Source organism: Mobula hypostoma, chromosome 1 (genome assembly GCF_963921235.1).
Source record: "Mobula hypostoma chromosome 1, sMobHyp1.1, whole genome shotgun sequence".
Classification (NCBI taxonomy): domain Eukaryota; kingdom Metazoa; phylum Chordata; class Chondrichthyes; order Myliobatiformes; family Myliobatidae; genus Mobula; species Mobula hypostoma.
Window position 1 is genome coordinate 45,583,270 of NC_086097.1, and position 15,306 is coordinate 45,598,575.

Consider the following 15,306-nt stretch of genomic DNA (forward strand, 5'->3'; position numbering starts at 1 on the left):
GTCTTGTAGAGTTGAAAATTTTCTGCCAAATTGGAACACTCCCTTGTTAATGTTGGGATCTGGGTCCATTCTCATTTTGAGTAGTAGTTAGAGACAGTGTATTTCAGTGGGTGTTTTTGAATGTTTCATTTATCTTATTTTGATGTATCAGCCATGGAAACCAATATTGGGGAGAAAAATACTTGAATGACCTGCCTGCCCTTTTATTGATCATTTATAGCCACATATTTTTAAAGGTTTTACAATAGTTATTAATTTCTTTCATGCTATATGATATAAATTTTGCTCTTCTTCAAATGTTATGTTCATTTGATGGTGAGTACTGTTAATATACGCTCATTGAAAGTTAATGATTGTGAAGGTAAAATAAATTTGTCATTTGCAAAGGCTTAAGGTGATGAAAATCAGGTTGAATTAAGTGATGATTTTACCTTTTTGATGTTTGACACATGACATTTGCAGGCTCTGATTGGTGGACTGGAAGGGTTCAGTAGTATTCTCTCTGTTTCCTGTGTGGAAGATGAGATTTTCATATTGACTGATGATCGTGATATTATTCGGATCTCCAGCAAAGCAGAAGGTTTGAAAATGGGTAAGAGTAGTTGACTAATTATTTTTGAAAAAAAGCAAATGTTGAACTCTGTCATATATTGTGGTACCGGTGAATTGGTTTTTTATTGTCTCATGCACTGAGCTGTAGTGAAAAACTTGTCTCGAATACCATTCGTACAGAACAATTCCTTACAACAGTGCATTGAGGTAGTACAAGGTAAAACATAAAGAGAGTACAGAATAAAGTATGAATTTACAGTGCAGATACTTTATACTTTATTGTCGCCAAAGAATTGATACTAAATTGATGCAGTGAGGATAGACAGTAAGGTGCAAGCCTATAATGTCTGAGTCACACAGATCAGAAGGTGAATGCCAGATTTCAGTTAAGTTTGCTGGCTGTTGGGAATTAATATTGGTCTTGGTTTCTGGCATTCCAGATGGATTGATTATAGAGTTGGGAGAAATCTTGGTGTCCCTTCTCCTCTTTGTATTATAATAATTCCCGCAGTTGCCTGTAAGGAGTTTGTACATTCTCCCCGTGACTGCTCGAGTTTCCTCCCACAGTCCAAAGATGTACAGGTTGCTGGGTTATTTGGCCATTGTAAATTGTCCCGTGATTAGGCTCAGATTAAGGTGGGGGTTTGCTGGGTGACGTGCCTCGAGGGCTTATTCTGTGCTGTATCTCAATAAAGAATGCTCATCCGTAGATTTGTAGTAAGACCTGGATCTCTTAAATTCTGTGTATTTGTATCTCCACCTTCATAGTTAAAAAGGCTCATAATGTGGATAATACAGCTGAGCACTGGAGTGCAGCAGATTTCCTTGTAACTGTACCCATTTCCTACTTACCCTTGAGAATAAAATCATGTTGAAAGGGAGGGAAAATTGTTAATTTAAAATCACTAAATTTATTGGAAGAAAAAAATGACCATCTACAGTGTATTACACAAGTAATCTTAAATTTGTACTAGCTTTTTGGGACTGAAAACCATTAATTTGTGTACTTGGTATAAATAAAAGGAGCAGGGTGTAGGATTCATCAAAATCATGGCTGATCTTTCACCTCTCTGCCATTCTCCCACTAACACAAAATACTCTGCAGATGCTGGGGTCAAAGCAACGCTCACAACACGCTGGAGGAACTGAGTTCCTCCAGTGTGTTGTGAGTGTTGCATTCTCCACCACTAGCTGCATATCCCTTGATTCCTTTCATACTCAGAAAATTATTGATCTCTGTTTTGAATGAATATTTGTTTAGGACAGAATATTTCAAAGTGTCATTACCCCATGAGGTTAAGAAATTTCTCTTGATCTTAAAGACTAAGTACCTCTTATTCTCAAACTATGTTCCCTGGTCATAGACTCTTTACTGCTGCTGTATTCTGCTGCTTCTAACATCAAGCTCTTTAAAAAGATTTCACCGTATCTGCTCTTATTCTTACAAACCCTAAAGAATACATTTCCAGTCTCTTCTTATACAGCAGACCTGCCATCCCTGTAAGCAGTCTTGTAAATCTCCTCAAATCTTCTTCTGCACTCACAATCCCACCTAGTTTTGTGTAGCCAACCAACTTGGAAGTGTGATATTCTGTATCTTAGCCAAATCAATGATATAAATCATGAAGAGCTAGACCCAAGTAGGTAAAGATGGAATACGTAAGTAAGCTAGCTGCTAATATTGAGGAGATACCAACAATTTCTTCAGATACATAAACTAAAAAAGAGACGAGAATAGGTATTGAAGACTGGAGAACAATGCTGGAGAGGTAGCAATGAGGACAGCGAAATAGTGGATGAACTGAATTAAGTATTTTGCATCACTGTGGAAGACAGTAGCAGTATTTTGGAAGTTCCAGATGTCTGGGGTCACCTCTAGGGAAGAAGGTTCTTGAGAAACTGGAAGGTCTGAAGGTAGGTAATTCACTTGGACCAGATGGTGTACACTCCAGAGTTCTGAGCGAAGTGGCTGACGTGATTGTGGAGGCATTAGTAATGATCTTTCAAGAATCACTAGATTCTGGAATGGTTTCAGAAGACTGGAAAATTACTCCACTCTTCAAGAAGGGAGAGAGGCAGAAGAAAGGAAACTATAGATGAGTTAGTGTGACCTCAGTGGTTGGGAAGATGTTGGAGTCAATTATTAACGATGGAGTCTTTGGGTACTTAGAGGCACATGATAAAATAGGCTGTAGTCAGCATGGTTTTTTTCCAAGGGAAAATCTTGCCTGACAAACCTGTTGGAATTCTTTGAACAAGCAGGATAGACGAAGGAGAATCAATTGATGTTGTGTACTTGGATTTTCAGAAGGACTTTGACAAGGTGTCTCAAATGAGGCTACTTAACAAGCTTTGATCCCGTGGTATTACAGGGAAGATTGTAGCATGGATAAAGCAGTGGCCGATGGGCAGGTGGCAAAGAGTGAGAATGAAGGAAGTGATTTCTGCTGGCTGCTGATGACTAGTGGTGTACAACAGGGGTCTGTGTTGGGACTGATTCTTTTTGCATTATATGTCAAAGATTTGGATGATGGAATTGATGGCTTTGTTGCAAAGTTTGCAGGTGATATGAAGATATGTGGAGGGGCAGGTAGTTTTGAGGAAGTGGAAATAAGGAGGGTATAGAAGGACTTATATTAGGAGAATTGGCAAAGAAGTAGCAGATGGAATACAGTGTCGGGAAGTGTATGGTCATGCACTTTGGTAGGAGAAATGAGAAGGTTGACTATTTTGTAAATGGAGAGGAATACAAAAAAATGAAGCACAAAGGGACTTGGGAAGTTATTGTGCAGTATTCCGTAAAGGTTATTTTGCAAGTTGAGTCTGTGGTGAGGAAGGCAAGTTAGCTTTCATCTCAAGAGGACTAAATATAAAAGCAAGGATGTATTGTTGAGACTTTATAAAGCATTAGTGAGGCCTGTCTTGGTGAACTGCGAGCAGTTATTGGCCCCTTATCTTGGAAAGGATGTGCTGAAACTGGAGGGGGCTCAAAGGGGGTTCACAAAAATGATTCCAGGATTGAATGGCTTGTCATATGAAGAGCTTTTGATGGCACTGGGCCTGTATTTTCTGGAATTCAGAAGAATGAGTTCTGACCTCCTTGAAACAGAGTCCCTGTTCCGGCACAGAGTCTGGCCCTGTAGCTCAGAAGGGTAGGGCAAGGAAGAGGAGGGCAGTTGTGATAGGGGACTCGATAGTAAGGGGGTCAGATAGGCGATTCTGTAGACGCAGTCCAGAGACCCAGATGGTAGTTTGCCTCCCTGGTGCCAGGGTTCGGGATATTTCTGATCGTGTCCAAGATATCCTGAAGTGGGAGGGTGAGGAGCCAGAGGTCGTGGTACATATAGGTACCAATGACATAGGTAGGAAAAGGGATGAGGTCCTGAAAGGAGAATATAGGGAGCTAGGAAGGGAGTTGAGAAAAGGGACCGCAAAGGTAGTAATCTCGGGATTACTGCCTGTGCCACGCGACAGTGAGAGTAGGAATGCGATGAGGTGGAGGATAAATGCGTGGCTGAGGGATTGGAGCAGGGGGCAGAGATTCAAGTTTTTGGATCATTGGGACCTCTTTTGGCGCAGGCGTGACCTGTACAAAAAGGACGGGTTACACTTGAATCCTAGGGGGACCAATATCCTGGCAGGGAGATTAGCGAGGGCTACTGAGATGACTTTAAACTAGAATGGTTGGGGGGTGGGAATCAAATTAAAGAGGCTAGGCGTGAGGAGGTTAGTTCACAACAGGGGGATGGGAACCAGTGCAGAGAGACAGTGGGGTGTAAAGTGAAGGTAGAAGCAAAAAATACTAAGGAGAAAAGTAAAAGTGGCAGGTCGACAAATCAAGCGCAAGCATTAAAAAGGGCCACTTTTCAACATAATTGTATAAGGGCTAAGAGAGTTGTAAAAGAGCGCCTGAAGGCTTTGTGTGTCAATGCAAGGAGCATTCGTAATAAGGTGGATGAATTGAAAGTGCAGATTGTTATTAATGATTATGATATAGTTGGGATCACAGAGACATGGCTCCAGGGTGACCAAGGATGGGAGCTCAGCGTTCAGGGATATTCAATATTCGGGAGGGATAGACATGAAGGAAGGGGAGGTGGGGTGGCGTTGCTGGTTAAAGAAGAGATTAACGCAATAGAAAGGAAGGACATAAGCCGGGAAGATGTGGAATCGATATGGGTAGAGCTGCGTAACACTAAGGGGCAGAAGACGCTGGTGGGAGTTGTGTACAGGCCACCTAACAGTAGTAGTGAGGTCGGAGATGGTATTAAACAGGAAATTAGAAATGTGTGCAATAAAGGAACAGCAGTTATAATGGGTGACTTCAATCTACATGTAGATTGGGTGAACCAAATTGGTAAAGGTGCTGAGGAAGAGGATTTCTTCGAATATATGCGGGATGGTTTTTTGAACCAACATGTCGAGGAACCAACTAGAGAGCAGGCTATTCTGGACTGGGTTTTGAGCAATGAGGAAGGGTTAATTAGCAATCTTGTCGTGAGAGGCCCCTTGGGTAAGAGTGACCATAATATGGTGGAATTCTTCATTAAGATGGAGAATGACATAGTTAATTCAGAAACAAAGGTTCTGAACTTAAAGAGGGGTAACTTTGTTCTTTCTTTCTTTTTAAATCTTTTTATTGAGTAAGTATACAAAAAAGGTAAGCCATATAAACATTAATACAATGTTAAAGTACAATAAAATTCCAAAAGATAACAATACCAAAAAGAAAATACTACAAACAATGTAATTTAAGCATAAGAAACCAAGATAACATAATAGTATACTAGATTTTATATATATCAATGGAAAAAAAAGAAAAAAAAACCCCCCAAAAAAAAACCCACCGTGCAACTACCTAAAAGCAAAGCAAAGCAATGGGCTAACTTGAAACCAAACAGAGTTAAACTTAAAATCACGTCCTCAATCCCGACCTCCATTAAAACAGTGAAAAAAAAACAAGAAGGGTAAATATTACATTAAATGAAAATATCGAATAAAAGGTCCCCAAATCTGTTCAAATTTAAATGAAGAATCATAAAGGTTACTTCTAATTTTCTCCAGATTCAAACATAAAATCGTCTGAGAAAACCAAAAAAAGGTAGTTGGAGCATTAAGCTCTTTCCAATGTTGTAAAATACATCTTTTCGCCATTAAAGTAAGAAATGCAATCATTCTACGGGCTGAAGGGGAAAGATTACTAGAAATTTTAGGTAGTCCAAAGATAGCAGTAATAGGGTGAGGAGAGATATCTATATTTAATACCTTAGAAATAATATTGAAAATATCTCTCCAAAAAGTTTCCAAAGTAGGGCAAGACCAAAACATATGAGTTAAAGAGGCTATCTGCCCCGAACATCTATCACAGAAAGGATTAATATGCGAGTAAAAACGCGCTAACTTATCTTTGGACATATGTGCTCTATGAACCACTTTAAATTGAATTAGGGAATGTTTAGCACAAATAGAGGAAGTATTAACTAATTGTAAAATCTGCCCCCAATCATCCACAGAAATGGTAAGCCCCAATTCCTGTTCCCAATCTACCCTAATCTTATCAAATGGAGCTTTCCTAAGTTTCATAATAATATTATAAATCATAGCCGATGCACCTTTCTGACATGGATTAAGGTTAATTATCGAATCTAAAATATATATAGGAGGAAGCATTGGAAAGGAAGAAAGTATAGTACTTAGGAAATTTCTAACTTGTAAATATCTAAAAAAATGTATTCTTGATAAGTTATATTTATTAGATAATTGTTCAAAAGACATAAGGGAACCATCTAAAAATAAATCCAAAAACCGTAAAATACCCTTAGTCTTCCAAGTTTGAAAAGCGCGATCCGTAAAAGAGGGAGGAAAAAATATGTTGCCTAAAATAGGAATCGCTAACCCGAATTGATTAAGATCAAAAAATTTTCTGAATTGAAACCAAATGCGCAAAGCATATTTAACTATCGGGTTAGAGACCTGCTTAAGGCGTTTCGAATCAAAAGGAAGAGAGGAACCTAAAATAGAACCAAGTGTATAACCCTGAACAGATTGTAATTCCAATGCTACCCATTTAGGAATAGATAGTATGTCCCGGTCAAGTAACCAAAATTTCATATGTCGAATATTAATAGCCCAATAATAAAATCTAAAGTTAGGTAATGCTAAACCTCCATCTCTCTTAGCTTTCTGTAAATGTATTTTACCCAGTCTCGGATTCTTATTCTGCCAAATAAATGAAGAAATTTTAGAGTCAACTTTATCAAAAAAAGATTTAGGAACGAAAATTGGTAATGCCTGAAACACATATAAAAATTTTGGCAAAAAAAACATCTTAACTGCATTAATACGACCAATCAAAGTTAAATATAAGGGAAACCATTTAGATGAAAGTTGAGTAATATGGTCTATTAATGGTAAAAAGTTAGTCTTAAATAAATCTTTATGTTTACAAGTAATTTTAATCCCAAGATATGAAAAGTAATTATTAATCAATTTAAATGGAAATTTATAATTTAAGGGAAGATGTTTATTAATCGGAAAAAGTTCACTCTTACTAAGATTTAATTTATAACCTGAGAAAAGACCAAATTGTGCTAATAACTCTAAAACAGCAGGAATGGATCTCTCAGGATTAGAAATATATAAAAGTAAATCATCAGCATAGAGTGATAATTTATGGGACTTTAATCCCCGAGTTATCCCAGTAATATTTGAAGATTCTCGAATAGCAATTGCAAGAGCTTCTAATGCAATATCAAATAATAGGGGACTAAGAGGACAGCCTTGTCGAGTACCACGAAAGAGAGGAAAAAAAGGTGAGTTTAAGGAGTTAGTACGAACCGAGGCTACAGGGGAGTGATATAACAGTTTAATCCAGGATATAAATTTCAAGCTAAAATTAAACATTTCAAGCACCTTAAATAAATAAGGCCATTCTACTCTATCAAAAGCTTTCTCGGCATCTAAAGAAATAACACACTCAGGAACATTTTGTGAGGGAGTATAAACGATATTTAACAATGTACGAATATTATAAAAAGAGTAACGACCTTTAATAAAACCCGTTTGGTCTTCCGAAATAATAGAAGGAAGTACTTTTTCTAGTCTATTTGCTAATAACTTAGAAAAAACTTTAGAATCAACATTTAATAAAGATATTGGTCTATAAGATGCACATTGAGCAGGGTCTTTATCCTTCTTTAGTATTAAAGAAATTGATGCTCTATTAAAAGATTCCGGAAGTTTACCAAGTTTCAAAGAAGCCTCAAAAACCTTATAGAGCCAAGGAATCAATAAAGAAGCAAAACATTTATAAAATTCAACGGTAAACCCATCAGGGCCAGGAGCTTTCCCCAGATTCATAGAAAAAATAACATTCTTAATCTCATCCATTGTAATGGAAGTATCTAATAAAGAAGACATATCCTGTGAAATCTGAGGGAAGTCTAACTTATCTAAAAAATCATTCATATATTTAGAATCTCGAGGAGACTCTGATTGATATAAAGAAGAATAAAAATCACAAAAGGTTTGATTAATCCCCACATGATCCAATATCAATCGATCATTTTGGTTATAAATCTGATTGATTTGAGATTTAACATAATTAGATTTCAATTGATTAGCCAGCAGCTTGCCAATTTTATCACTGTGAACATAAAAATCACTTCTTGTTTTCTTTAATTGGTTTACAATCGAGGACGAGAGTAGTAAACTGTGTTCCATTTGAAGTTCAGTTCTTTGTTTGTATAGCTCCTCAGAAGGAGCCATAACATATTTCTTATCAATTTCTTTAATCTTGTCCACAATTGCCATCTCCTCCTGCTTCTGTTTCTTCCTCAAAGCAACGGAATACGAAATAATCTGACCCCGAATATAGGCTTTAAAAGTGTCCCAAAGAGTGTTAACCGAAATATCTTCTGTATGGTTAATTGTAAAAAAAAGCTCAATCTGTTCATTCATAAAATTAACAAAGTCCGAGTCCTGAAGCAACAGCGAATTAAAACGCCATTGTCTATTGTTTGGTATATTGGCCATAATTTTAATAGAAAGCTTAAGTGGAGCATGATCCGAAATGGTTATAGAATCATAATCACATTTAATCACTGAAGGAATGAGACGAGAATCAATGAAAAAATAATCAATTCTTGAATAGGAATGATGAACATGTGAAAAGAAGGAAAAATCTTTTTCCTGAGGATGCAGAAAACGCCAAATGTCCGTCGACCCAGAATCAGAAAGGAAAAAATTAATCAAATTTGCAGATTTATTAGGTAAAGTCCGTAAAGGAGCCGAACGGTCCAAAGCTGGAGATAAACAGGTATTAAGATCTCCGCCCCAAATCAATGAAAACTCGTTCAAATTCGGAAACTGATCAAACAATGATTTATAAAATTCCGGACAATCCATATTAGGAGCATAAACATTAACCAAAACTACTTTTTTATTAAATAGTAAACCACTAACCAGTAAAAATCTACCATTCGGATCAGAGATAATATCCTGTTGTATAAAAGTAACTGAGGAGTCTATAAAAATAGAGACGCCTCGAATCTTAGCATTGGAGTTCGAATGAAATTGTTGTCCCTTCCAGAATTTGAAAAAACGTAGTCTGTCCCCCCTCCGTACATGGGTCTCTTGTAAAAATAAAATTTGTGCTTTAAGTCTCCGGAACACTTTAAAAACTTTTTTCCTTTTAATAGGATGATTAAGACCATTAGTATTCCAGGAGACAAAATTAATAATAGACTCCATAAATCCTAAAGTCAACCCATAACAAGGAGGATTGACAATAGGCGCGACCCACAAACCCGGAGAGGAAACAGAACATACAAAAGATACCGGGGAAAAGGACGCAACCAATACTTCAATAATGTATATAGCCCAAAGAGAAACAAACTAAAACGTGAAGCCCCTCCCACCACCCCCCACCCCAAGACCCCAAGGCGAAATCTAAAGCAGACCCGCCAGAAAGAAGCAAGCGCTAAAACTACCCCCATGACTTCCGGTATACGCTCCCTAAAAAAAAGGTATAAATATGAAAAAGGTCAGCTAATTGTAAAACAGTAAAAAAATAAGTAAAAAAAAAGTTAGCTCAATTAAAATACACACAGAACAGAACAAAAGCCGGAAAGTATATATTAAAAAAAAACCACAATAAACCTCAAACTCATGAATAGACACAGCAACAAAAAAAAATAGGATTATTAACATAAAATGATTATAAAAAGCAAAACAGAATAAAATTTAAAAAAAACTACAAAATTTAAGGCCGCACAGGAAATACGTAAGATGACAAAAGGGAAGTAACCACTCAGAATCCCCTGGGAAAAGAAAGAAATGACGCAGTTAAAAAGAAAGTTTAGCAGCCATATTAAGAAATCGAAAGTAAACTTTTCTGCCCAAATAGGGCACAGAAAAGTTAAAACCAACCAATTCACAGCCTCCGATCAACGGAGAAAATTTAAAAAAAGGCAATTAAGATGTTGAAGATGAAAGTTGATCCAGATAACTCTGGGCATCCGATGGAGAATCAAAAAAACGAAGGGCTCCATCTAACATGCGAATCCTTAGACGTGCAGGGTACAGCAGCGCTGGTCTTAAATCCATCTTATAGAATTCCGACATCACGGATCTGTAACGGACCCGTTGGTCCCAGATTGGTTTACTGAAATCTTCCACGAATCGGAACTTAAGATCCGAAAAATCAATGAAACCTTTAGATCGAGCGAATCGAAACAGTCTCTCCTTGTCTTGAAAGTAATGAAAACGTAAGATAACATGCCTCGGTCTATCTGACCTAGACGAGTATGATGGGATTCTGTGAACACGATCCAGTAGCGGTGGTTGGTCAGGAAATACAGTAGGGAATGCATCTTTTAAAAGTTGGGAGAAATATTTCATAGGGTTGTTAGCTTCCACGGCTTCCCTGACGCCAATCATTCGTAAATTCTGCCGTCGCATTCTAGATTCCAAGTCAGAGTTTTTAAAAGTCAAAAAGTCAAGTTTCTTCTTCATTACATTAATTGTTTCTTCGACTTTCCCCATCTTAAGCTCACTTTGTTGCGCGGATTTTTGAAGATCAGATATAGCCGACTGATGTTCCGCAATACATGTTTGCATCTTATCAATTAAATCGGCAATTTTCTGGAACTTAGTTGAGATTTCCGTATGAATCAGGTCTTTAACAAAGCCCATAATTTCTGTACGAATCATCTCCCTAACAGAGGTTGAAATTTCCCTCTGAATTAACTCCGATATCGCTTTCAAAGTCACCGGTGATTCAGTCGGAGGGAGATCCGTAGCTTTCGGTTTAACCGGAGGTTTACCATCCTTGCCGTCTTTCCCGTTCTTAGACATAGCCGATCTCAGTATCATCCAATTGTCAGAGAATTCAGTTTAATTCAAAGTATTGTAAAAATTGATGCCTTAATAGTTAATTAAAGTATAGCTGACCATAGAGAGAAAAAACTCAGAGGTAATGGAGCGAGTCAAGAACGCGACTTCACTCCATGAGCGCTACCGGAAGTCCAGGGGTAACTTTGAAGGTATGAGACGTGAATTAGCTAAGATAGACTGGCAAATGACACTTAAAGGATTGACGGTGGATATGCAATGGCAAGCATTTAAAGGTTGCATGGATGAACTACAACAATTGTTCATCCCAGTTTGGCAAAAGAATAAATCAAGGAAGGTAGTGCACCCGTGGCTGACAAGAGAAATTAGGGATAGTATCAATTCCAAAGAAGAAGCATACAAATTAGCCAGAGAAAGTGGCTCACCTGAGGACTGGGAGAAATTCAGAGTTCAGCAGAGGAGGACAAAGGGCTTAATTAGGAAGGGGAAAATAGATTATGAGAGAAAACTGGCAGGGAACATAAAAACTGACTGTAAAAGCTTTTATAGATATGTAAAAAGGAAAAGACTGGTAAAGACAAATGTGGGTCCCCTACAGACAGAAACAGGTGAATTGATTATGGGGAGCAAGGACATGGCAGACCAATTGAATAATTACTTTGGTTCAGTCTTCACTAAGGAGGACATAAATAATCTCCCAGAAATAGTAGGGGACAGAGGGTCCAGTGAGATGGAGGAACTGAGTGAAATACATGTCAGTAGGGAAGTGGTGTTAGGTAAATTGAAGGGATTGAAGGCAGATAAATCCCCAGGGCCAGATTGTCTGCATCCTAGAGTGCTTAAGGAAGTAGCCCAAGAAATGGTGGATGCATTAGTGATAATTTTCCAAAACTCGTTAGATTCTGGACTAGTTCCTGAGGATTGGAGGGTGGCTAATGTAACCCCACTTTTTAAAAAAGGAGGGAGAGAGAAACCGGGGAATTATAGACCGGTTAGCCTAACATCGGTGGTGGGGAAACTGCTGGAGTCAGTTATCAAAGATGTGATAACAGCACATTTGGAAAGTGGTGAAATCATCGGACAAAGTCAGCATGGATTTGTGAAAGGAAAATCATGTCTGACGAATCTCATAGAATTTTTTGAGGATGTAACTAGTAAAGTGGATAGGGGAGAACCAGTGGGTGTAGTATATTTGGATTTTCAAAAGGCTTTTGACAAGGTCCCACACAGGAGATTAGTGTGCAAACTTAAAGCACATGGTATTGGGGGTAAGGTATTGATGTGGTTAGAGAATTGGTTAGCAGACAGGAAGCAAAGAGTGGGAATAAACGGGACCTTTTCAGAATGGCAGGCGGTGACTAGTGGGGTACCGCAAGGCTCAGTGCTGGGACCCCACTTGTTTACAATATATATTAATGACTTGGATGATGGAATTAAATGCAGCATCTCCAAGTTTGCGGATGACACGAAGCTGGGTGGCAGTGTTAGCTGTGAGGAGGGTGCTAAGAGGATGCAGGGTGACTTGGATAGGTTGGGTGAGTGGGCAAATTCATGGCAGATGCAATTTAATGTGGATAAATGTGAAGTTATCCACTTTGGTGGCAAAAATAGGAAAACAGATTATTATCTGAATGGTGGCTGATTAGGAAAAGGGGAGGTGCAATGAGACCTGGGTGTCATTATACACCAGTCATTGAAAGTGGGCATGCAGGTACAGCAGGCGGTGAAAAAGGCGAATGGTATGCTGGCATTTATAGCGAGAGGATTCGAGTACAGGAGCAGGGAGGTACTACTGCAGTTGTACAAGGTGAGACCACACCTGGAGTATTGTGTGCAGTTTTGGTCCCCTAATCTGAGGAAAGACAACCTTGCCATAGAGGGAGTACAAAGAAGGTTCACCAGATTGATTCCTGGGATGGCGGGACTTTCATATGAAGAAAGACTGGATGAACTGGGCTTGTACTCGTTGGAATTTAGAAGATTGAGGGGGGATCTGATTGAAACGTATAAAATCCTAAAGGGATTGGACAGGCTAGATGCAGGAAGATTGTTCCCGATGTTGGGGAAGTCCAGAACAAGCGGTCACAGTTTGAGGATAAAGGGGAAGCCTTTTAGGACCGAGATTAGGAAAAACTTCTTCACACAAAGAGTGGTGAATCTGTGGAATTCTCTGCCACAGGAAACAGTTGAGGCCAGTTCATTGGCTATATTTAAGAGGGAGTTAGATATGGCCCTTGTGGCTACGGGGATCAGGGGGTATGGAGGGAAGGCTGGGGCGGGGTTCTGAGTTGGATGATCAGCCATGATCATAATAAATGGCGGTGCAGACTCGAAGGGCCGAATGGCCTACTCCTGCATCTATTTTCTATGTTTCTATGAAAGCTATTGATAGAGTGAATGTGGAGAGGATATTTCCTGTGGTGAGAGAGTTTAAGACCAGAGGACGCAGCCTCAGAATAGATGTGTGTCCTTTTGGAATGGAGATGAGGAGGAACTTCCTTAGCCAGAGAGTGGTGAATCTGAAATTCTTCGCTGCAGGCAGCTGTGGAGGTCAAGGCTTTATGTGTATTTAAGGCAAAGGTTGTTAGATTTTTGATTGGTCAGGGCATGAAGGGATATGGGGAGAAGGCAGGAGATTGGGCCTGAGAGGAAAATTGGATGTTACGTTGTTATGTTAAGTGCTGTAATGTTCTGTGGTTCCATGTACCTCTGTAAGGTCACTCCTGAGCTTCCTACACCCCAGAGGGAAAACCTAGGCTCTCCTTATAACTTTCTTGTCTTAGTATCATCCTCCTGAATGTCTTCTGTACCCTTTCCATTTTAATTATGTCCTCCCTTTAGCTGAATTTTGAGTAACATCAAACATAGCACAGCTCAGGGCAGGACAGGTCCTTTGTGCCAACCTAATTAAACCTATAATTTTTAATTAATCTAATCCCTCTTCCCCTGCATTGACCATATCTCTCCATTGTTTGTATATTCATGTACCTATCTAGGATCTCTTAAACTATGCTGCCTGCATTTGCCATCACCCCTGGCAATGCATTCCAGGTACTCACTATTCATTGTGTCTTTTAAAAACAAAACTTGCTTCACTCATCTCCCTTATAATTTCTCCCTCTTGCCTTCTCTAGTACTAAACATTTCAATCCTGGTATTCATTCCTATCTAATCCCCCCTCAGCCCCCGCCACTCTAGAGAAAGCAGCCCTAGTTTGTCCAACTTCTCTCATAGCAAATATCCTCCAAACAAAACAGCAAAACAACAAATTTTATGAAGAATATCACTTATATTAAACCTGATACTTATTCTTATTCCAATTCAGCATACTGGTAAACTACCTTTGTATCTTCTCCAAAGCATCCACATCCTTAATGAGGCAACAGAAATTGAACGCAATATTCCAAATGTAGCCTAACTAGTGTTTAATAAAGCTGTAATTTAACTTGCTGTCTCTTGAATGAGTGCCTAGACTAGTGTAGGCAAGCATGTCATACGCCTTCTTTACCATCCCATCAACCTGTTTCTTTTAGCGTCAGCCATTCTTGTCTGGCGCGTGGTTTCAGGATTGGTCTCCTTTCGGATTAACCAGGTCACGATATGAACGTTCCTGACTTGACCCTTTTTTTTTCACAAGACTGAGTGGCTAGCTTGACGCTCAACCCAGCACGGATGGAAAGCGTGCTCGGGGGGTGGCCCGACTTGGATTCGAACTTTGGAGCCTTCGCTCCGGAGTCCGGCGCTGATGTCATTGCTCCACCAGCCGGCCAACCTGGGTGGATACTTTTAAGGAGCCATGTACCTGGAACTAGAGGTTATCAGTGCCATCAAGGATATTGAAATTGTGTTCTCCCCCTTTTGGTGGATCTCCTAAAATGTAGCACCTCACTCTTGCCCAGATTATACTGCATTTGCCACTTCTCTGCCCATTATCTGCAAATGATTTATTTTCCACTGTATCCTTGGGCAATCATCTATGTGATCCACAACACCATCAATCTTTATGTCACTGCAAATCTATCTATACCTCTCATTATTTGGTATACCGCTATCAAATCTGCCCTCATCCTCTTACGCTCTTGGGAATAAAGCCCTAACTTATTCAAACTTTCCCTATAACTCAAGTCCTCAAATCCCGGCAACTTCCTTTTGAATTTTCTTTGCACTCCTTCAGCCGTATTTCTTTCCTGTAGGTCGGTGACCAGAACTGCCTCAACAAAGTCTTACAGATGTCAACATATATCCTAACTTCTATTCTCAGTATTTTGATTTATGAATTCCATTGTGCCAAAAGCGCTCTTTACAGCCCTGTAGACTTTATGATGTTACTTCCTTTTTTTTAAATTTTATTTTTATTTGGATAAGGAATTCAAAAATATCATGTACTTTTTTCACACATAT

The 15,306-nt window shown here is 39.0% G+C and overlaps 1 protein-coding gene across 4 annotated transcripts in view; it reads left to right on the forward strand.

The window, feature by feature from the left end:
• The window catches only part of tecpr2 (tectonin beta-propeller repeat containing 2), a 129,043-nt gene that overhangs the window by 41,985 nt on the left and 71,752 nt on the right, over nt 1-15,306 (forward strand). For all 4 annotated transcript variants that reach the window (XM_063047506.1, XM_063047521.1, XM_063047510.1 and 1 more), the window contains one exon: nt 463-592. In XM_063047506.1, coding sequence (XP_062903576.1) covers nt 463-592 — 130 coding nt within the window. The remainder of the gene's footprint in view (nt 1-462; nt 593-15,306) is intronic.